The 25,151-nt window shown below is 37.6% G+C and overlaps 1 protein-coding gene across 2 annotated transcripts in view; it reads right to left on the bottom strand.

Moving 5' to 3' along the window:
• CDKAL1 (CDKAL1 threonylcarbamoyladenosine tRNA methylthiotransferase) overlaps positions 1–25,151 on the bottom strand; it is a 377,626-nt gene that overhangs the window by 253,556 nt on the left and 98,919 nt on the right. For both annotated transcript variants that reach the window (XM_086842602.1, XM_023919638.2), the window contains exon 6: positions 3,468–3,564. In XM_086842602.1, the coding sequence (XP_086698728.1) occupies positions 3,468–3,564 (97 nt within the window). The remainder of the gene's footprint in view (positions 1–3,467; positions 3,565–25,151) is intronic.

Below are 25,151 nucleotides of genomic sequence, written 5' to 3'. Positions count from 1 at the left end.
ACTTCTATGAAATGAACAGAAATACCATACATACAACATATCTTCCTCGTTTATGAGGACAAAGCAATAGGGATGTATGGACACTGGGCATCTTGGTATGGTTACAGTGATTTCCTTTCACAATGGCACTGCTAAAGTTCCAGAGGATTTTATATAGTCACTGGAGCATTTTACAAATGAAGGAATAAGGAATTAACTTAATAAGGAATTACACTTAAAAGTGTATTCCAATTACAGATGTAGAGCTTGAGAAATAAAGTGCCTGTTTTTTGTAATGCACTTAGCATTTTTTATGCTGCACCATCTATTTTATAGCAGTGCTCCTAGTGTTACGTGCTGCTGCTGGGAGTGTTCAGCACTCCCACTAATCACATTCCAGAGTTTCAAACTGGATATGAAAAGAAAATTACTTAAAGCTTGCCTTATACAGTACAACAGCCAGAGGAAAGGGTTAGTTGGAGGTCAGGAGAATGCAAGGAGGCTTGGCAGAGGGTTTTTCATGGCTATTTCTCCTGGAAGCAGTGGCTTCAGGCTCGCCTTGGCCAAAGAGCCTGCCATACCCCACCATGCACGGGACCTGCACCTTCTGATTCAGAGAGCAGCAGCAAAGGAGGGGGGGTTACAGCCTTCTAGAGCAGCAACACTGGATTGGGTGTGTGGGTTTGTGCAGGTGAAAGAACAGGCTGAAACTCTCCCCTTGGGTGAAGGGTACATGGCAGAAGGCGATAGGTCTTGGATGATAGATGTTACTCTGGGAAAGAAAGAGAATGAAGGAGAATTGGAGTTCTCTTTCAAGATTCACTCACCTGTGGAGCTATTCTATAAGTGAAATGGAATACACATGTGGGTGGATTAAGCATTATGCTTTCAGTCTGCATAGCAAGTTTGATGATTTGAAAGTACGGATACACGGGCCTTGTGAAGCCTCTTAAGGCCTATAAACCCCCAGCAACCTGGCCAGGGATTCCAACACATAGCATCATTTGGAGATCAAGCACCTTAAAACTCCAGAAAATGTCTATGAAATAAAATATCCCATTCCAATGGATCAACTGTTACTGGGAACAAGGATTTTGTGTGTTCTTGTATGCAGCTCAGGAAGTGAGGAAACACTACAATTACCTACATCCATTTACGAGTCCCAAAACATAACCTGTAGGCTAAATCTTTCATTCCCCCCTTGTCCCTCCTTTTCTTTCCCCTATAATCCCCTCAAAACAATTGGCAGAGTCATACATCCTAATTTTGGCAACTAAAAATGCCAAGTAAGGGATAACTCTGCATAGGAGAGGTGATGTCTCTTTGTGCACTGTACATGCACTTGAGATTGAAGTGAGTACACCACAAACACAAAGCAGTAAGCTTTGGAAACCACCTGAGGGTAACTGGCTGTGAACCTCTGTAATGCATTATTATGTGTTTCAGGTACTTTACACCCTTGGCAGGTTTATTACTGCCTAGAATTTTCCCATTCCAGAAAAGAGCTCCTTCACCTTCTCATGTGACATTATGGTTTGCCTTACACACAGCCTATGGCAACGCCTCAACCCACTTCATGTTTTCAAAGTAGCAATTACTTTATAGAAACACAAAAGCACAGTAACATCACAAATGGTAAGAAGGCTATGAGGTTGCCCTTCCTTACTTTCTGCCCAGATCTGGCAATAAATAAAAGAACAGTGGAAGTTCAGTCCTGTATTTTTTCAAATGCAGATCAAAACAAGCTGATTTACTAGAATTTTGCTGGTAGTTACAACGCAACTTCCTCCTCCATCCTAACAAGAAGAGAAGAGCCTCTGACACACTGCCTTTAGAAAGCCACCCCAAGGGAGTTATAATTGCTGGTAAATAAACACATTCTCAGATAAGAGTCCTTTAAAATAAATATTGAAAAAGAGAAGAAAAAAAAAAGGGTGGAGAAGAAAACAGCAGAACTTATATAAGCAAAAATAAAATAAATTATGTCTCTCTTCCAAGTTCAAGACAAGACCAATCTGGTATCAAAGAAAGATTTCCAAAACTGTAACCTTAATGCTTGAAATTTTAAAGTAGAATCAATATCCCATTTCCAACAGAACATTTTCTATTTCTCAATTCTGCAAAAGCTGCCTCTGAAAAATATTTCGCAATAGTAAGACAAGTCTTGTCCTTTAAATGCGGTCACCCTCTCATACACATTCTTTGTAAAATGTGAAGAAAATCTTAAATGTATGAACTGATAACATGGACAATATGTGCTTTTAGCTTTGTTTTTGTTAACAGGTTTGCCTCAAGTTTAAGATCTTTCTGAGCAGAGGGATCTCTTACTGAAAGCACAGTAAATTTTACCACAGCAATGGCAGCTAGAGGATAGTGTCCTTATTGCAAAGACTACATTTCAGTATTTTCAGGTCTAGTTACACAGCACTTGGGAACACTGCATCAACACCTAACTCATCTCCTAACAGAAACCTTCCTGTAAAAAAACACAAAACTACTAATAGTTTTCATTAAACACTGGTTCTAGGTACTCAAATGAAGTTGATGAGGAGAGGTTAATTTTCAGAAATTATATGTTACCTGAATGAAAAATTTTAAAAAGAGGGGAAAAAAAATGTTTTAAAAAAATACCAAACTTCCCAATTTTGATAGGTTAAATTCATCAAAACTGAAACATCAAATTACAGTCTTGGTCAAAGGACAGTGAGCTGTTCATTTTTTTCCCCTCTGTCTACATATGTGTAGGTATTATTATACTTGCTGTAACAACCAATTATGGATCAATAACAATGTGGCCTCTGAGCACAGAGGAAATCCATTCACCCATTTTACTTTTTTTTATTTTCCAAAGATGATTTAGTGATACAGTAGTACCACATCCCAAAGAATACTGAAAGCACTTTATTCCCGAAGTCAAAGCTCTGTGGTTTCGTTTTCACAGTAAAGCTTGGTAACTGTTTAACGAGTCAGTCACCAGTGGATTTAACTCTTCAGGCTGCCTCAAATTTAAACAAAATAATCATTGCTATTTTCCATTCTGCTTAATAGTGTGAAGTAAAAAAACAACCACCAAACCCTCAGCTGTGTCTGTGTAATTCATATGCTCTAGTCCCCTACACTTCTTCCACTGATTTTAACAAAGGTCTTAAGGCTTATCTTAAAGCAAATAAATGATGATATTTTTAAGAACATTGTAATTGATACCTTCATCCTGGATGAAGCCTGGAAATTTTCAGGCTTCAAAGGGCAATGGAAGTCAGCTCCAGCAACAGCATCCTTTTCTTTCTCCCCTCGTGCCACAGCCGAATCAAATCACCCTCGACTGAAGGGAGGTTTAAGTGTAGTATAATGCAAAAAGATGAACAGGAGGAGGACATGGCAGGAAGCTTCTCTGCTGCTTTTTCCAAGAGAAAGGCAACAGAGCCTAGATATTGACACTGACCTATTGAAAACATTTATGAAAACCTTTGATTTCTAAAGATACATACCCCTATAATACTCAAGCCTTTCAGGTACTCCTGGCGAGGTTGGGCTTGTGGTACACAGCCTGCTAGAACAACTTTCTTCTTCCCTTCTTGGGCTTTCCTAAAGAAGGAAAAACAGTGTGTCAATATCTTTTTTTAAAATACAATTTTCAACTTCAATACAGTCATATTATGCATGTGACGACAGAAATTAATCACAATGAAGACCTCACCAAATCAGAAGCAACTTGTCCATGTTTGAGCCAGAAACCAAACAAACCAGCACACCGAAAGAGCTCCATATGAAGCTACAGACACCTGGTTCAGTTTGGGGTGTTATGTACAGAGACCGTGACCACTGCAAATCTTGGACAAAAATACAACCTTGAAAGCCCTAATCAAGTTCACTCAACTTTATTTGCCAAAATGGTAGAAGAGAAACTGGCCAAGAAAGATGGACAGAGTAATTAACCTCAATTCAAGAAGTTACACAGAATGCCAGGGACAGAGGATAGGATGCAGGCAGGAACTCCTAGCTCAGAACAGACGCACTTATGTAGGACCAGTCAGAACTGACCAGTTACTGTCTTCTGATTTTTAGTTAAATGTCAGTCAGTCTTCTGATGTTTAGTTAAACGTTTATTTTAGATGTTTATTTATTTTGAAACATGCAGTTACTTTAAAATGTTTAAATATTTAAGCATATTGAGCACTATCAAGCTTTAAGTACTTGCCTCTGGCAGAGAAACATTTGTCTGGGTATTACCTTCATACTTCCTTAGCTTTAATGCTACCTTAGCATCAAGCAGGAAATCAAAACACTAAGATTAAATGGTTAACACCATTCATTTCATTAGTAACATTTTTCCTCACTTTGAACTCAACAGTGAGTATCAAGCCAGCAGTGAGTCTTGAAAATAATGGAAGGCCTGCACAGAACTAGCGGATGCATGCAAAACAGTGAGATGCAAAACCTGCTAATGTTCATTAAACTTCGAAGAACATCCATTAGCTGGATTAATAACCCAACACAACGACTGCATTACAATGTGCAAAACACAAAACAAGAGAAGTGCTGAATAATTTTAGGAGATTTGCTAGGTCTAACATATTACGGGCTGCTCCAAGAACGACCTTTCACCGTTGCATGTTGTATCACGACCTCCTGGCAGACTTCTGTCAAACTGGAACCTGCACAATCTTTTCTACAGCAATGTATGAATTCATGAAGTATTTACTGTTACGCTGGAATAGGCTAAGACGTCAACACTTTTCAGAAAAAATATCCACAATACCCACCCCCCACCAAATTTATCATAGTGGCTGATGAGTTGCATTACAGAACAATACAAGCATTAGAAATTGAAAATTATTTCCTTCTCCTATTAAGAATGTGATTTTAATTTTTGGATTTCTGTTTTGAATAAAGATAAAGGTGTCTTTTTTTCTAGACATAAATGGCATTATATAATAGACAATTTTATACTCTTCAGCTTGCTTGAGCTGTCTCCAAGATGAATGCACTAAAGGAAGTGACATTCAGCAAGCACATGGATGCTTAATGAGTATCTGTCCATCTCCAGCAAAGGCAATTTTAACAAAAGAACCTCAAATTAACCCAGAGTGGTACCACAGTTTCTCTACTCAGAATTTTCACTTCACACTTGTAATATGAACAAATCTATTTACAATTTACAGCTTGAATGAAAGCTCATAATAACACACAAATTGTAACAATAAAGGAGATCACAGGCCATTTTGTCAAATACCTTGTGTTGGCTGCTGCACTAAAATGAGGCATTTTAAAGGAAAGAAATAAACACAAGAGAGAAATAACAGGAAAAATTATTATTACTGTTACTTCATATCCAATATAAATGCAGCAAATGCCTATAAAATATTTGATTTTGTTTTAGTAGGACTTCCAGGAAATGTTCAGACATTCATCATACAGAAACTTGCTGGTCCTCTGTTTGCACACTAAGTGTATAATATAAATGCAAATCTTTCATCTCTTCCTTGATAATGTTTCTGTGGGTAAAGAACTATGATAAAATGATAATTTAGTATATTTCTTAGTCACAAAACATAGAAACATGTCTCCAAAACCTGTAATCCCTCTTTTCTTTTAGTGGTAAATATTTAGGGGTTTTGCAAAACTTCAGTGGAGGTTACCTACTACATTTCCAAGAAAAAATAAGAAAATAAAAATCATTCTTCATGCATTACCTAAAAATGTCACATAGCACCATGTGACACTTCACTAACTCAAAGGATAAAAATCACTACTTATATAGTCTAACAGACTCAACCTAATGCCTGGAGGCAAGACAATAAACCCTGTCTCCAACAAACAAAGCACACATCCCTAGGCAACTTGGCATCTGGCATAATCTGCTGCAAGCAACAGCCCACTCCATCTACTTGAAAACCTGTGAGCACTACAGAAGAAAAAGCTTTTATTCACGTCCTTTTATCTGAGAAAAAAAAAAATAAACAAAGTTTCCCTTGACACATTAAATGGCATTTTAATGTTATTTCACAGCTTTAACATTTTGCCATATCTTCTGGGACTATAACTAGAGCTAGGGGAGAAAAAGTTAAAATGAATATTCTTCGTAATAAGTATTGCCTTCATTTAACTTTTTAGAAGTTGTACAGGTCTCTACAGAGTAAAGAATTTTGTACACTGAGACTTTTTTTCTTTAAAATGCAATTAAGTGGAAATGCCAGAACTAAATTTTAGCCAATTTTCATTACCTTCATAATATACCACACCATACACAAAAGCGACCATAAATGAAAAGCCATTGTAAGGAAATGATGATTTTTTTTTGCTTTGTTTTCAAGAAACCACTTCTCAAAATATGCATTCCAATGCTATATTGTCACCTCCTTTTAATATTGTTTAATGAGCCCTACTCATATTAACAAAAGCCTGCAAAAATTATTCTTCAGAAATCTAGTTAGCACGAGAACTGTATTAGAAGAGCCTTTATTCTTCAAAAACATGAATAGTAAGGAGAATAATACCTCATGGAATCTAGTAGGTGGCATGAATAAATATATCTTCTCTTTTAGAACCCTTTATATTTTTAAGTTACATGAACCTTACCTTGAACTTTCAATTTAATTGACTCATGAAACATCTTCTAGAAATAATATTTTCTAAAAGCCACTTGCAAGATATAAATTTGAACAGAAATTTAGTTAGAGCCTTTTTTTTTTTTTTTTTTTTTTTAAGTAAGGAATTGTTCAAGCTACTTCCTAATGGAACAAATGGGTAGGGAACAAGAAACAAGTGGGAAACAACAGGGGTGTGAAGTGCTGTATACAGCAGAGGACTCATACAAGATCACAAGATTTATACTCTGTTGCAGAGATGATGAAATATGTTCCATGTATTCTGCCTATAAAAAGCAAGTTTGAGAATGTAACTGGAGAATTTCTGCCTTGCTCATGTGCACTTTTATTTATGTTAGGAACCTTCCCAAACTGGAATATTTTTCTCATAATTCTATGTAATTAGTTGCATGGTTCCTCTAATTTTTATTTTTTAAGCTCTGGGAAAATTTAGTCAGTAATACAATAAAGACAAAGAAACACCTCCCACCCTCCAAAAAAAGCCCCCCATAAGCATTTGCTACATCAGCTCTGTGTGTATAGCAACACTGCTGGATACCATGGCAGCCAGTGCAGGAAGCTGTTCCACTTTTTCATGAATCACACGGACACTCAGGTGAAACCAGCAAAAAAAACAAGTTAGGGACATTTCCCTGAGGTTCAAATCTATGGAAGGCAATAAAAAAGTGAAAGCAGAGAAGATGGGCCAAATTCAATAGAAGACAGTCTGATATTGAAAGTAATTGCTAACTTGCTCTTTGCTGGAGACAAGAGGAGCCAGACCACCACTGCTTGCCTGCTCATTTCCCTTTCCATAAGCAGAGCTGCCCACTGGATTTTTGTAAGCTGTGAACTCTTAAGTAACTCGTAGCTTTCAGGGAGCCACCACTACTCCCCACTAAGGGATCCCAGCTGCACAGGAAGGCTTAACAGACCTCTGAAATAAAAAGCAGTCTGGTCTGCAGAGAGAAAAGCTGATAAACTACAGACTTGTCAGCATGAAACATGCAATTTTAAAATAATAAATAATAAAGTGCTGCTCTAGTACCAGATCTGTGAAACCAAGCATTTTGCCTGCAAACCCCACATTTTTCCCTCCAAAACCCATTGTTGGTGCAATTAAATAATGAATAAGTTTATAGACAATGAGCAGAAGGTTGACTGCAGCAGGACTAAGTAACAGTCAAATTCAAGTAAAAGAAAGAACAGCAGAATTTTTAAACAAAAGCAAGAAATTAAGGGGGAAAGTGGTTTACAGTGAGCTTCTTCAGCTTTGTATCAATAGCAGTTGGGAAATGTTCAAAAATAAGAACTATTTCAATGCTAAAGTACAACTGGAAGTAACTTTGTTATCTGAAGTGAAATCTGAATCCTACTAGGTGGATAACAACAGACCATCCATGAGCTATTCCCACCAAATGCAGCACTCATATCCTCATTGTACCTGCACAAACCTGGCAACTCCCCCATAAGATGTGCATACTTAAATTGAATTGTGCAATGCATCATTGTAGTCTATTCATACCATTCTCATGGCCTCCTATTACACAAAATCCACAACAGTCCTTATCAGGTGTTTTAGAGAGGTGTGAAGCTGTAAACAAAGGGGAGCTCTGTGTCTAGAAGTGTCCAAAGAAATGTGAGTATACATGAATAAGTTCTGCTACAGCAGCTCTAGCTAAATACAGTATTAGCTGGGTATATGATGAGATCAGGCTGCCAATGGTTATAAAAACTAGAATTCAGGAGACACTACTTCCCAGGCTGTAGAAACGGTGTTGTGATGCCTCTGGGGAAAAATAAATGATATTTGGCTGAAGATGCAAATATGTGAAAGATCTTCCAACTCTCTCATCTGCTGAATCAATCAGCAGAAAGCCACAAGTTTTAAAGAGAGCACAACATCCATGGAATGAAAATATGGTGCCTTTATAGCATTTAGAATACATTCCTGAAAATCCATAAAATCACACAGCTATTTTCTGTTTGAAAAATTACAAATGGTAAGTAAGTTGAACCGTGGCTTTACAAGCTTTGAGCTAACGTAATGTCTCATTAGTACCCAAAGGCTCACTTCCCATCCTCTCTGTCTGCTGTTGTTGCTCTTACCTTTCTCCAACTTCAACACCCCCTCCTTCTCACTTCTGGCCATCTGGTACCATTCCTTCTCTGCTCCAAGCTCTGCAGCTGACCTGGCCCTTCCACAGCCCCATTTAACTCACTGATATAGGAGACATTTATTGAGCCAGGATTGGGGGTTTTAACCATTTGGTTCTATTAAGTTAGCTCATGGGAAAAGGGATGCAGCAGAATCAAAACAGAGTGAAAACACAAGCTGTTGGGAAAGAAACAGAAAAAGAGGACACAGGAACTCCTTGTTTTATCTCTGGTGAGCTTAAAATGTCTCATGAAACCTCTGAGGCCACAATATGCTGAGCATAGTGGGTGAGTAAGAAGCAAAAAGGATGTTAGAAACTCATAAATGTTCTGCTTTCCAAGTTAGGGACACCCCCATAGACAAAGGCTTGTGGAAAATCTGATGAAAGCTTGTCAACATTATTAATCAGAACATAACCACTCAAGAGTCTGCTTAGGAGTGTCAGCTTCCTTGTGCACTTCCACAGCCCCCAAAGAATTACTGTAATTTATCTGTGAGGCATGTGAAGACACAGATTTGAGAATGCTTATGCTGATTATTGGAGTATACTGAACTGCTCTTGGAGGACCTAGTAAAGTGTCTAGCAAAGTCTCTAGCAAAGCAGCCAAGTTGCAGCCACCAAACTTTTCAAATCACATTTCCTGTGGCAAATACCAGCAGGTAACATGCAAATATTCCACGATGAAGTAAGCTGCATGTGCTCCTCCTGACAAAAGCAAGCATGTCTTCTCTGAAAATACTTCAGAAAGATAAAAAAGCTGGCTCCATCAAACTCCAAACTGAGGTTGCAAAGATATGCTCCAAGCAAAAAATTAATAAATAAAAGCATAAAAATACCCTTCCCTAAGGGAGTTTTTAATAGCACGTGAAATGTCAGCTCTGAGAATAACCCCAAGACACACATGCTACATACCAAATTGCTCCCCAAGTTTCTGAAATTAATGGAAACTTGTTTTCATCCACGTACCTGGCATGCAAGTGAAGTGACTGCAGCTTTGTCTGCAAAAGGTAATCTGAATTGAAACTCTAGACCCAGTCAAATCAGTGCCTAAGTTTTACTCAAATTTTTTGTGAATGTAATTTTATAGGCAGCAATTAAAGATGCAACAGCTATTCCTGGGCAGTCATTACTCATACAAATACAGCATGTTAGTTGTAATGATGATCTTTTCTTCCCACAAAGGCTTTCAAATTAATAGTTCAAAGACTTCATCAAACTGAAAAATCAGACCAGAATGTATTCAAGAAGAGGACGGAATGAAGTAACAAATCCTCAGTCTCACCTTGGCCCTGGCTAGCAATTTTTGTAGCCCAAAGCAAGGCTTTGATTACTGAATTTGAATTTGAATATTCAATATTGAATTGATCAATATGAGAGAGAAACTTCCAGGATGTCTTTTGGTCAGGCTAGGCAAAAATGGTTACATGCCAGTTCCTGTCCCTCCAGATGATTAAGAAAACAGATTTTTAAAAATCAATATACCATAACTTTAAAGCATATCTGCAAAACCCATAATTAGAAGTTATCAGCCTTACAACTGTTCTTAAAAGGAAAGTGTAATTAATGACAATCTGCTCCTTAAAAAATTTCATCTTGGCTGCTGGCAGACTGATTTTTACTTGTTGGCTAAAAAGCATATATATTTTAATTTTTTTTTTTCTTGTAATTGCAAAGTTGTTGGTTTGGGTTGGTTTTTTGGGTTTTTTTCCTTTTTCTGTTTATTGAGAAGACTGAGGGACCTTGTCATGTAACAGAAAATACTAGAAATAGCATTTGTCCTCCCAAGAGTGTTGAGCAGACTGGGGCCTGGCAATCTGCTCATGGGATGCCAAGACACCCACTCGCTGGTTCAAACCTCCCCCGGCTCTTGTCAAGTGAACAGCACTGTCTGCCAGGACTTGTTAGACACTGACAAACTTTCACTGCCTAACACAGGTGACACCCATGCTTTGTAGAAGGTATTCACTAGAACACAAGTAGAGAAAAATTTCTTTCTGCAGTATTTTGCAAGTGTTTAGGTTCCCACTGTTCTTCAGATAAAGCGGTCAAGTATTTGCCTTTGCTGCTCGACAGATCTGGGGTTTATGAGTTTCGGTTTCAAGAAGATTGTTGGTAGGATACACCACTATGCTCCTCAGCTCCTTTTCTGCCTCCCTCATTTCTGTGCTCATCTTCAGCTCTCTGCTGACAGCACGAGTATCCTCAGCTTCTCTGAGGCACAGAGTACCAGATACATTGAAGTTCTGCCCACTCAGTCTTGCAAAAGCAGAAGCTGCTGGAAGCCAATCCACCAGGGAACTGCTGCAGGTGACAGAAAATGGAATTGCCTTTAAAAAAAATTAGCAGTTTCTGAACATCCTTGAATCATTATGTCCTTTTGCACATAGATGACAAGTTGTAGTAGGGTTGTAAAAATACTTCACTGTCTTTCTATAGCTCCAGTTTCAGGCTAGCCTTTCTTCAGCAAGAACCTAAGAACTGACAATGGCGAGGTGCTTTCAGAAGCAGAAATAGCTCCAAAGCCCTAGCAGCAATTTTGTCCTTTCTCTTTGCCTTCTGACACTTCTTTCCTCCTTTATGTGCAAGCATTTTCACTTCTTTCTACTACTTCAAAAAAACAAGACTTCATGCTCCCCCTTCAAATGGAAAAACTTAATCCTGTTCTGAATTTATTTTTGCATATCTAGATGTTAAAAGGTACACTTGTCTCAAAAACAGTAGAAGGAAATCTCATATAAATTCACTTGGAAAGTGGCATTAAACTTCTAACAGATTAAAGAAATGGAAGTCAAAACCACAGTAGTGAACTTTTAGATCAACCACACAACTCTTATGCTATTCCTCTGTTCTTTCAACATGTATTCCTGTAGGAATGAGAATATTCTATCACAGTATGTATAGTATATCTCTCCTTTATATCAAGTGAACTGACAATTTATTCTACTTCACCTTCCAAATCTTACCCCACTCTTAGTTCTATTCATCTCTTTAAAAAAAAGAGAAGTACAGTTTAGGGCACAGAATAATGATTGTAATTAATGTGTGAAATACTACACTGCCTCTCAGGTTCAAAGTACAGGCAGGCTTCAAGTTACATGTATGCATGGCCAGTGGTTGTAATAGTAAACCCTGTTGATACAATGACTAAAAAATGAAATTAGTGTTGAATGAAAATTAAATATTCCATTCCCTGCTGCCCCCCAGAGGCATAGCATGTTCCTCACTAACAAAATTTTAAAAGGATTTATTCTAAAAGCTGTTATGAGTACTTTTCCAGTTTTTTTGCTCAGTATAATACACCAGCAATCTTCTTCCATAGGGTAAGGATGGTGAAAATCCAGAAAAAGAAAGCAGAATTTACATGGACTAGACACACTAAGCAGTACGTGATACCAACAGTGTTTCTACCAAGTCATCAGAACAAAACCTCTGCACAGTTCCATGGTGTATCTGACATGAAATATTCTGATAAAAAATCCAGGATAACAAAGGAACTAACAGCCAACTCATTTTTTTCTTGGACTCCTCCAGGGCAGCTGAGGAAGAAAACCACAGACCTGAAAGGCAGCCAAAATTCTGAACATCCAGGCTTTTTTTTTTTATTCAAAATCGGGTGGCTACAACTAGTACATGAAAGAAACAAAAATAACTTCTTGAGAGCCACTAAATATAGTTTTCATCTTATGTGCACAGAAGACTGTCAGAAGTTATCCAACAAAGAAAAGGAAACAAAATTCAATGAAGTAATTTTTCAGAGCACTAAAATGTATGTTGCTTTTCCCTTATGGAAATGCTATACAATCAGCTCCTCTGTGGCTAGTTTTTGTCAGGAATTAAAAAACAGATAACAACTATAACATAGTGTGATAAAACAGAAAAGAAGGGGAAAAAAAAAAAAAAGCAACAACGAACAGAGCAGAAAATTTTACAAGAGAGATTTCACTCCTCAACACTGGAAGCTTCATTCTGTCCAAACTGCACTTATCACATTTTTATTAACCTCTGGGTTTTTGTTTGCTTTCAATTCTTCCAATAAACCCCAGCAAGCTCTTTCTAATCAAAACAGATAAGAACTGATCACAGGACCTGAACAACAGAAATTATCCACTAGCCCCCTACATGGATCATGACAGCCTGACCATTTTAGCAGTTCTTCAATGGACCTGCTCCAGTCTTATATCCCTCAACTGCCTGTGCCACATTCAAAACACAGTAATCCAGGGGAAGCCCCACCAAGTAAAGAGCAATAAATGCCTCCTTTCAATATCTTGTGCATGTTTTAATTATTGACAACTGAGAATGACTCATGAGAGTTGGCTTGTGATTCTGGGTCTTCACCATACATCCCACATTCTTTGTGGCCACTTAGCCACCAGCCTTATCTCAGTAAATTATGAAGCTGTGTCAACTAACTCTTCATTGATATCTTTAGTTTCTCATTGTTTCACAGCACACCTGAAAGAATGCTAATGATCCAAACAATTCCCCATGGACTATATTTTGACATACAATTTATTTGTAGGGTTTTTGTATTGCTAGAATATCTTAATAGTTTCTATGTTCACAAAAATGCATCACAATGCCCGAAAGCAACAGACTCCTACACTGCTTTAACCTTCTGCTTTAGAAGGGCTTTGCACCACACACTACAGTACAAATGGAAGAGACATAACTATTTTATTTCCTTCAGAGACTGAAGCTTTGAGTCTGTTGTTACATATATAGATTCAAAAGTCCTGAAAAAAATTATTTTATATCCTTTTATATTCAGGCATTTTTAACTACAATATCAAGGGTGACTGTAATGATGACTTCACTTTTGCTTGTAGTGCTGGAAAAAGTCTCAGTTGCTGTCACTGATACTTAAGCAGGGGAAGGAAGAAGATGCTGTTAGAAAGATGGAAGCTCAAAAGTGCATCAAGCAGCGTAAGGTGGCTTTAGTGCACTCCCACTGAGAAATGGGACTGATCAGAGTAGCTACACCTGCTCCTTGCTTACAATTTATGCAGCATGCTTCCTTCCAGTCTGGTTTAGGCTTTTTGATGTCTGTGGTTGGAAAAACATTTCCTGGGTGGTTGCTGAGAGGGAGAAAAAGATAAGCCCTGGAAGTAGCTCTGAGAAATTACCAGTTTAGACATCTAAATCTAGTTTGAAATGTATTATTTAGAGAGCTAAAAATTGTAACTTTTGTCAGAACTGAAGGGATAATTTCTCTAAGCATATTAGCTTGCCTAAGGATGTTTCCTAAAATAACCAAAATACAATTCTAGTAGTTTTCACAATAGATGATCTTCTAGTTAATACACCTCCAGGCATTTTATAGGGATAATAATAAATGTATGGGTTCATGTAAGTTTTAGATCACTTGCATGTCCAAAAAGTCTGAACAATTTGTTGTAATTGCAACAAAACTTTTAATTTCTAACAGCCAGCAATTGAATGTGTATTGAATACAGCACCAAGCCTGACAGAGTTCAAGGAGCATTTGGACAATATTCTTGGGCACATGGTATGATTCTTGGGGATGGTGCTGTGCAGGGCTGGGAGCTGGATTTGATGATCCCTATGTGTTGCTTCCAACACAGCACAATCTGTGTCACTCTGTGTGTGAGTGAACATCACTCCCAAAGCTCTATTTCATTTTTTCCCCTCCAAATTTTCTATAAAATTGAATTCTATCAGATTCATACCACCATCTTTACAGTGGTCCTTTACCTGCATGTAGATGGAATATTCTACTTTTGAAGAATAACACTGCACAGCACTATGTATGCAGTATATAACCAGCAGCAGGAACTCTCTAAGCAGTCAGCTTTGTCACCCATCACAGTGATCAGGAAGGTCAGGACAAAGGCCTCAGTACAGTATGTTATTGATCTCTCTAGAGATAATAATCCATCAGAAGAGTAATGAATCATTTTTAAAGGTTACTCTGCGAGTCCTAGGCAAAATGAGCTAGGTGCTTTACCGATAAAGCTTCTGTAACCATCTCTAACCTTTTTCTCTGTCTTGTTTCTGATGGATGATCACCCACAGGTGAGTACAGGAAATGGAGGCAGACTCCAGCTGCATGTTTGTGGGTCTGCCAGACTTTCCTTGTGCAATGGATTCGTGTTTGTATTAAAGCTCTAATGAAAAGGGACCTCCTCATTAAAGCTTTCCCTGCACTTAAGACACGGTAAATTCATACCAAAGTTCCAATGTTCAAGTTTCTGTGTAACATATAAACAGTCCATAACAATAATTATATCAAACTTTAAATATCTCTAAGAAACCTGAATTGCTTAAACAGTATTTCCTATGCAACCACTTCATATTTTAAATTCATTTCTATTTTTTATACAACATGCATCTCTGCAGACTTCAAAACACCTCACACCAGGAAACTATACTAAATAATGCAGGGCTCTGCATCAAGCTCACTTAGCTCAAAATTCTACTGAATCTCACTGGAAATTGTCATCCTGTTATGAAACTCCAGAAAAGAAATTGCTCTGCTTCTACCAGCAATTTCAAAGAAATTCTGTTCTATGGCTCCCAAACACTGCAGAATTTGAGAGGGTGGGAGAAGCGCTAACTGCACAACTTATGCCTTTGAAATTTGCTCTAAAAGACTTCTCATGTCTTTCTTCCAAATTTTTCTAGCAACTCAAGTACATTTTGCAGACTCTGACTGCACTAAGCGTATAATATTTTTTCTTTGAAATACTACTTCATTAATAAACATCATGGTTTTTCTTCTACTATCGCTTCTATACAAAGATTCAAAGTATTAAATAGGCAACTGAGCCTTTTTTTCTGAATAGTCTGCACACAGGAAGATCTTTTGCCTGTCAACTAGTAGAAGTGTATCATTAAAACAGGTGCCAGAGGAAGGCAGAACTTTTCTTTCAAATAAAACTCAAATTAGGAAATTAAGCCCTGCACTCCCTGAAACACCTTTCAAAATCTGTGTCCCATTCACCAACTTTTCACATCTCTTGTATCAGACAACACTCTCCAGCTTCCCCTAGAACTCAGAGGAGTGAAGTGTGTGTCAACCCTGTTTAAGATGATACAAAATGCCCTATGTGTAAGACATATCTCTATCAGCAGAAGGGACAGGACACATGAGCTTACATGCACACTTGTACTTCAAAATGCACTACAGAATTGCAGAAGTAAAAAGGTAAGTTCTATATTACTACTACAACAGCAGGTCAACTTGATTTTTTTAAGGTTTCTTAGATTTAACAGTATAAAATAGCAGGAAGCAAACACCTCAGGCTCTTAACCTGGTTTTAATAATACCCTTTACATAGAACTAAACAGTGCTGAACTGCTGATTTGTCTTTTGTTCTTTTCCTCATATTAAAGCTTTTACCCTGTTTTGTGCCCTCATCATGGGTCAAGTGAAGGCCAGATCCACTCTGATGACCTTCAGAACACTTGAGAGCCTTCATTCCCCATGCACTCTCCTTAAAATGTTGTTACAGCTACACTCTCCCTCCCTACTCCCATGAGCGTGCCAAAAATTGCTCTTACTTTCCGCCTCCATTCACAATATATATCAATTTATTTCTGCCAGTATTTTCCACTTTCTGAAAAAGCTGCCAGATGTTCCATGCAAGAGTGTCTTCCCTCTGATGGGAATTAGGCAGGCCCTGACAAGACCCTACGAGTAAAGCAAGGTTAGCTGAAAGAGACACTGTATGGCTATATTCATCCTCTTCTATGGAAATAGTTGTATTTAAAATAACACTGAGATGGACAAACTGTATCCATCCAGCTCAAAATGTCATCAGTATCAGAAAATCACATTGTCAACAATAGAGATACCAAATTAGAAAAAATAAAGACAGACACCAAGAATTATTTGCTGCAAAAAACTTCTCTGAAACCATGCCTCTAATAACTTCTGCTTTAAAAAGTAACCCAGGAGAAAACACAGACAAATATTTTTAAATATTCATAGATTTGCTTTATAAATTTTAAAGCACAAGACCAGAGCATGTGTGGTATTCACAAAAAGTTATAAAATTCAAAAGAAATGCTCAAGCTCTGAAAGTACTTGAGTAATTTGAGAGTTTGCACATAACTCTCAAAAGTTATAAATTCTAACAAGACAACTCCTTAATTTCATATTCTGTATTTTAAAATATGTATACCTGACCTTGACATGAGAATGGACAATGACATTGTCCATATTTTCAACTTACATACAGTTTAATTAATATGTTACCAACACTTTCGGTATTCTATATGCACATGTTAGAGAATCTGCAACACATTTACTTCATTTAATACTGCCAAATATAATGCAAAATATTTTTATTATTACTTTCCTTTTTGAAAAACTGGACCTAATAAAAGGGATGCATAAACTGAAAGGAACAATTCAAGATGCCAGTGTTTTCCTGAAAACAGGAAAGAAGTCATGGAATGCTGATTTAGAGAAACCACTACTGAGGCTATGGTCTACAGTCAGTGCCTATCCAGCTATCATCTTCCAAAATTTATCCAATCCATAAAACACACGCTTCAATTCCTATTTGTACCACAGAAACTGCTTGGGAGCTGTTGGAAAACCTATCTTTTCTGTCCTGCTCTTCTCAAGACTCCTCAGCTGTACATACCCTTCCTTCAACAATGCAGCACTCCACTTGCCACATGATCATCAGCCAATATCCCAGAAAGAACGCAAATACCAGACTGGCAGTCCTGTGCAAGCCCAAAAAACACCAGATGCTTTTTTCCATGGTTATCAAGAACAGTTTTCTCTATGGACTATAAATAATGCTCTCCTATCTTTTGCTTAGCTTACAGATCTCTCTAGGACAAAGAGAGCTTATGAGTGTATCAACAATCTGGAGCATCTTGCTTTCCTGTTGTTATTGTTTCTTTCATTGCTATTCCAATATTAGCACTGCCCTGGTCTAATGGAACTTTATCAGCATTTCTCAGCATTGTGACACTTGCTTGATTTTACATCTATCAGTTATTACCACAGCTGATGGTATTTTTAAGAAGTTAGCACTTACTTGCTTTGTATAAATTTGTGTAAGAAATACTAATGATATATAATAAATATACATCCTTTAATGCTACTTCAAAATTGGTAGGCTCTCTCTTCTTAGTTCTAATGCACACTTATTCACTTATTCTTACAGCTCTCCACCATACATACATTCCCTTAATAATATGTCTCTGCCAAAATTCTAGGTTTTTTATCCTTCATCTTGTAACTTTTTTCCACGTTCCTGTGGGTATCTAAAAAGGCTGCCTTAACATCACCCAATTGGACCACTTTCCTCTCTCTTCTTAATCACAGAATTGTGGACTACTTAATGAACTGCTCTCACATACATCTCCATGTAGTCTAAATTTTTCTTTTCCAATAATTTTACTGGCTTCTTTATGTCTTTCCAAATGACAAACACATTATTCACTGAGATAATCCCACTGAAGATAATCAGCTTCATAAAACCCTTAATCCTTCTCAATCTATCAGTTTGAAATACACTTATGATTTCATCTTCACCTCACACAGTTCAAAACTAGCTTTCACCTTCTTCTAGGTAGAAAAATGTTTATGGTAAAAATATAGCCATAATTAAATGTGATGTTTTAAGTTTTCTAAAAAACACTGTTCAGTTCAGGAACCAGATGAATAGTCCAAACAGGTCAGAGGGACAAATAGCTGTGTTGGAAAGCACCTTTTAACACTGAACTTCTATTTGTCAAGCAAATCTCACTCCAGCAGAAGTAGCCCATCTGTTGCCTATAAAAATAGCAAAACCAGTTTGTTTGCATTCCCAGTAAAAGCGAATCAGCGTGGGGGAGCAAAACACATCTTTGCTTACAAACAGGCTTCCTGGCAGGCTGATGTAGAAGTTACTGTTGACAAGGACTCCTTGCAAACGGTAGCAGGAGGGACAGAAAGCTTCCCAGTTCTACTGAAAATCATCCCATTAGCTATGACAACAGGGTGAAAACAGTGAAGGTCGTAGGAAATTCAGTAAAACAATAACCTCAAGGTAAAACTGTATGGGTTTATAGCATGAATTTCAGAAATTCTCATAACATCATCACAGATCATGGTTTTACTTTGGGACAGAAGAAAACCTCTCTCCTTAGAAAGCTGAGGAAACTACTGTTTGTCCAAGGTTAAGAAAAAGAAAAGTACTCTTGGTAAATAACAAAAACTAATGAAATTTATGACTAAAAGTTAAGTAGCTGTTTCCCCACTATATAACAAGTCATTTGCTTTCAAGAAAAATCAGCTTTTTGCCTTAAAAATTATGTGCCTGAGAAGCTGACTGGCTAAATCCTCCCAACTTCTTCCAATACACATCTAAGAAATGCTGTTTAGAGACTATTCCAAAGACAGTAAATGATTTGAGAAGAAGCACAAACACCCCTGTAAGGTATCAAGTATTTTTAAAAACCACCTGCAGCAAAGGGAGGCAGCAGAGCTGCAAAGTTTCTAATTATCTGCTGTAACAAAAACCACACAATGCTTGAAATTATCATGGGTAAGTAAACCCTAATAGAAAAAGTTCATCTTTTTGTTACATCCATTATCCCAAACCAAAGTTTTGGTTAATAATTTAACATATTTGAATGGTTAACATATTTATTACTCTATATTCTACATAATGAACAACCATTCCTAAAGGAGGGCAATTACCAACCATCAACTGTCTGAACATTTTAAGTTCATTCTATTCCTCTCAGAAGCCTGTGGTTATCAATGCAGGATCTCAAACACCATTACTTTCATAAGCATTTTGGATAGAGTGAATTTTTCTCAACCAGAAGAACTAAAAGCTACAAAGCCAGTTGACACAAAACACAGAAATCTAACTCTTGCACATGTGAGCCTCTGGAAAATTTAGCCTTATTTCTAGCAAAGCAGTATTTACAATAAAATGAAAGTGATGAATAGGCTGAAGACTCATGACAGATACCAGATGATTTTGAGCTGTGGTTATGAAGGGTCAACATCTGATCTTGAACTATGTCATTAGAAGACATCATTAGTAAAACTAAAGCTCCCAAGTACCAAAACAACTGACATTCACTCACAAGTATTGCTCACTAAATAAGAATTAAACTGAGCTCTGAGAATTCTAGTGAAACATGAACATACTACCACATTCAAGAACAATTCATGGCATAAATAAAATTTTAGTGATGGAATGGTTTGGGTTGGAAGGAACTTTGAACTTTACCTAGTTCCAACCCCCCGTCATGTGCAGAGACACCTCCCACTAGCCCAGGTTGCTGAGAGCCCCATCCAACCTGGCCTTGAACACTTCCAGGGATGGGGCATCCACAGCTTCTCTGGGCAACCTGTGCAAGTGCTTCACCACCCTCACAGTCCAGAAGTTCTACCTAATATCTAATCTACATCCACTCTCAGTTTGAAGCCATTCCCCCCTGTCTTGTAGGAATGCTCTTGTACATGGTGTCTCTGCATCTTCCTTGTACAAAAGATACCAGATAAAAGAAATTTTCCTTTTGCAGTATTTATTATGTGCACAGATACTTTTGTGAGTGTAAACACTGAAAAGGTGAGGGGAGAAAGTAACCTCTTCACATAAACATTATTGTCCATTTTAGAAAAAATATAGTATGTCAAGTACCTGAGTAATACTATAAGACAAATGTAGAAGCTGAATTAAGAATTTCTAGTTTCCCAGAAAGATTTGAAAACAACCAGCAATCAATATTTTTATTATTCTGAATGTAAAATCTCAACATTTGTGTTCTTTTTTCCTAAGACCTGGGATACATTAGGATTGTACTGTTGTAGAAACTATTTTATGTCAATTTGGTTTATCTCAAATCTCAATAATGAGTTAATCTCAAAAGATCTCAATCTCAAAAGGTGAGTTAGGAACCCTTTTATGAAAGGTAAAGCCATCTGTGGTCTCTGACTGATGGGGTCTCAGCTGAATAGTTCACCTAACTCAGGTCGGAATTTCATGTCTCACAACAAGGTGGATCTGTCCATGTCAAAAACTTCAGCAATTTAAAGTGGCAAGATGAAGGGGGGCAACCTCATACCTTGGCTGCATGGGTGGATAGCTTCTGGAATGTTGCTCAGACCTGGCAGTGTTTACATTTGAAACTCAGGGTTAGTTAGGAACCCTTTTATCAGACTACAGATAAACCAAGAATAAAGCTACAATGTGAAGTAGAAGAGTAACTTGTAAAATCTTACATGAAAACAAAACCACCACCCCTAAGACACTCTCTCAACAATACTGGATACAAGAGCTAGCCTCAGGGGAAAATTCTGAGATCAACCTCAACTGGTAAAACAAAATAAGAGGTCATGTCAGTTTGTATTTGCATGTTGTTAAACATACTTAAGATTTATTATCTTAAGTTTATTAGACAAATTTAAGAGACCTTGAACTCCTCTTGCACTGAGGGCACCTACTTTATTTGACTTGTTATTTCTCACATGATCTTCCCATTAAAAAATAGGGTCATGGAACTGACAAACAAAAATCCCTCAGTAAGCAAGCAGCACAAATGAAGAGCTTTGTAACTCTGTACAAAAACTATCTGGTAGCACAGCTACCAAGCACCTTCTGCAACAGTGTATTTTATAACCTCAACATCCTGAAAAAATGGAAGAGTGGACAAATACCAGGACCACTAAAATATTCCTTTTCCAGTGGTGACACAGTGTGTCTAGGTAATACACAAATCTTTCCCTTAAATCCTCAAGTGTTCTTTTAAACACTAAATCTCCTCATATCTATCTGGTTAGTTATTATCCACTTCTTATGGTGGCACGTATCTATACAAAGACTGAAGTGGGCTGAAGGGACAGTAAAAGAAGAATTATACCTGAAGTCTTTACTGTGAGTACTATAACCTAAGTCAACAGCATTCTTTGTTAACACACCTGATCTCAATTCCAACTCTTAAAACATTTCATCCACTTTAACAACGAAGGAAGAGCAGGGGGAAAGAAACCTCAAACTTTCATCCAAGTAAATTCTTGCTCTAAATTAATCAAGGATTACTGATAGAATATAAAACACATCATTTCAGCACACAGAAAAAAAATGCTGGCAGTTGGGTGAAATACCATCTCAACCATCCTATTTATACTTTATATTTGTTATGCTGATTTCAATAAAGATGAGGTAACTACTGAGTAAAATGTAAGCGTCTACTAGATTAAATGAAAGCTTAAACTCAGAGGGGACTTCTCATTCAACCATTTTTCATCAAAACTCCATATTTAAAAAGACATTAGCATTTAAAATCACTCATTCTGGGTTGTCTTCCTTCTGTGCTCCCCACTACCATCAGAAGAGATTGCATGAGCATTTCCAAAGGATACTTTGAAGATTAGTTTGGAACTTTTGCTGGAAGCTCCCCATTTCACTCTCACTTCTCAGATGCTTGGCATAGCTAGAAGGCTCATCAAACTCACCCTTGCTGTCAGTGTGACAGGTACAAGGAACAGGTGATACAGGGATGGTTAGAGCAGCAGGGATGCAAAAAAAGGATGGACAAGAAGGCAAGATATTTGGAATCAAATATATTACAGGAAATAGTGATTTACCAATGTCTAGTGAGATCTGTCATCCTGCCTTTAAGTTTCACAAGTGCTACTGGAATCCACTTCCTCCAGGCTGGCAATCTGGAATGATTCAAGTCAACTCAATTGCAATGCTGTATAGGGTGAGTTCCTAAATGCCCTCCCAAAAGAGCTTGAAGAAGCTTTCCACCTTTACAGAGTACCATCATAAGGTTTTAACCTAATGCCAAAACCCAGAACAAGCAGTTGATTGCAAGCCTTCATCTGAAGTAAAATATTTGGGGAAACAACATATTTCAACAAAACTACATATTTCACAAAATCACTTACAGACATATTAAAACACAACAGGTGAGTAATGGATTATTGCTGATTTACTGTGACATTTACCAATATGTAAAATAAGTGAAAAATGCTACAGGTAGTGCAACATGATTTCCTGGAGAGCAGGGCAGTCATCCTCTACACAAAACCAGGCTGTATCTCACACATTCATTTACAGTGCTGTGCAACAGCTGCACTTAACTAAGCCCCAAAGTGGACAGAGTTCTCAGAATGAGAGACTCATAATAGCAAGTGCTCTACATTTCATAGTTCAACCAGAACAAAAGGCTTAACAATTTCTTAAGACTGCGGTATGCAGAACTGCAGTTATCATCGACAAGGTTTTTAAGATCCCATCCATGTTATATAAGCTTTAAAATGTTTTCCTTCAGGTTATTTGTGTTTTCACTGAGTGGTTACCTGGTCTGTAATATCAGCAGTTATTTGTCACTGGCTTAGTACTACAAGAAATTTCAAACAAAAGACGATATCCTACCAAGTTACATACCGAAGCACGAAAAAGAACAAAATGTGTGATAAGAGATAATATTCATGAACTAAAGTCAATGAAGTATGACTTTTCATGTATCTAATAAGACACTAACATTTTACAGAAATTTTGTTTGCTACATAAAAACAGTGCTGATATAACAGAAGAATATTATGCCCTACAATAATTGTGAAGAATATTTTACAGAACAATTAAATTAGTATACATTTGTTTATCTCAAAGCATAAACACACTGTGAGGGTTATGAACTTCCCAAAATGCATTTTTCCTGCAATTCCTGAACGAAGGGACTGCCCAGTACTGCCCAGATACTCCATTCTAATGCTGCACATACATAAAGGCAACCAAAAGCAGTGTCTACTTCATGTGATTCATTCCCAGAGAGCACACTGCCTAAAAGCCCAGCTCCTCACACCTTACTGCTTACTTTCCTTCACTCCAGCCTTTTTACTTTCTCTGCCTGTGCTGACTCTCGCCACTCCAGTCCCAGAAAACCATGAGACTCAGAGTGAAGCACAAACAAGTAGAGGATGTGAACAGATTCCCAATGAGGAAGTCTACTGAAAGGAGAAGAGTAAGTTGTCAAAACTCACAAAAAGGGTGGCCAGAATAATTTTCTTTAGACCCCATCAGGAGGCAATTTTTTCTTTTTTTAACACAGAGAAATGCAGCATTTTTATCTATTTGGTAACCTCTCTCTGTCATACATTTACTTCTACCTTCTCTTCATTCCCACTCAAAAATGGAAGAAATTTCTAATTATAGTATGTTGTAGGTAAGCAATTGAAGACAAGAAAATCTAGGATCACTGCTGTATTAAGTCAACCTGCCACCAGTGTATATGCAAAACCAAAATTTCCAATGGGACCAGCTGCTGAGCATTCTACTCAGTGACCATTTTCAAATAGATCATGTTCATTACTTGTGTTGTTTGAAAAAAAAAATAATGAAAAAAAATATCAGGTGAAGAGCTTAATTATTAACCATCATCACTGTGAAAACATGTGCCTAAAGGGGAATTTTAAGTGCCTAAATCCGGTCTTACAGATTTGAAAAGTTAGCCTGTAGAGAACTGTATTTCTAGAGTTTGTGGTTTATCATTAAGGAGATTTTTTTTTCTGTTTCAGATTACTGAAAAAGAGATCTTTCAGATTACTTCTATAAAGCATGGTCTTTGTCTTTCCTTCCCAGTGGTCAGTTGAATGAGTTGTTATAGTTCCACCAAGCAACACGGAAGAGATGAAGAGAGGACATAGGTGGAGCAAGAAAGAATGGACTTCTTGACCAAAAGCAATTCTGGCTTGCAAAATGGAAGGCTGACCAACAGATCAGTGGTCAGCTCACATGTCCAGCTATGCAGGGATGGGCCATTTCTGGATGTATTTCCATTTACACAAAGCAGGAACAGCCAAGCCAAAACCTAAAAATCAGTTCAAAAAGAATCTACTCTTCTTATCTGTAAGTTTGTCTGAAGCTCTAGCTAGAAGTCCTGCAAAGTGTTAGAAGTATTAGTGAGGAAAAAAAGCACAGCAACCATAACAATTTAAAATTAATAAAATTGGTTGCAATGTAAATCACAGAATGGTTTGGGTTGGAAGGGATCTTAATGATCCTAACCCCCTTGCCATGGGCAGAGACACCTCCCACTAGCCCAGGTTGCTGACAGCCCCATCCAAACTGGCCTGGAACACTTTCAAGGATGGAACATCCACAGCTTCTCTGAGCAACCTGTGCCAGTGTCTCACCACCTTCACAGTCAAGAATTTCTTCCGAATTTGTAATCCAAACCTACACTCTGTTTCAGTTTGAAACCATTTTTCCCCTTGCCCTGTCACTACATGCTCTTCTAAGTAGTCTCGCTCCATCTTTGTTGTGGGCTCCCTTCTGGGAGCTGCAATTTTCACAAGATCTACCCACACACACAGAAAATACACACAACTAATTTTGATACAAAAATCCTTACTTTATATGCCCTGTTTGATAGTTCAGCATTAGAGAATACAGCCATACTAATGGAAGCTATGAACTTTTTATTTTGGAAG

Source organism: Cyanistes caeruleus, chromosome 1, assembly GCF_971803275.1.
Source record: "Cyanistes caeruleus chromosome 1, bCyaCae1.hap1.1, whole genome shotgun sequence".
In the NCBI taxonomy this organism is placed as follows: domain Eukaryota; kingdom Metazoa; phylum Chordata; class Aves; order Passeriformes; family Paridae; genus Cyanistes; species Cyanistes caeruleus.
This window is presented reverse-complemented; position numbering and strand designations above follow the sequence as displayed.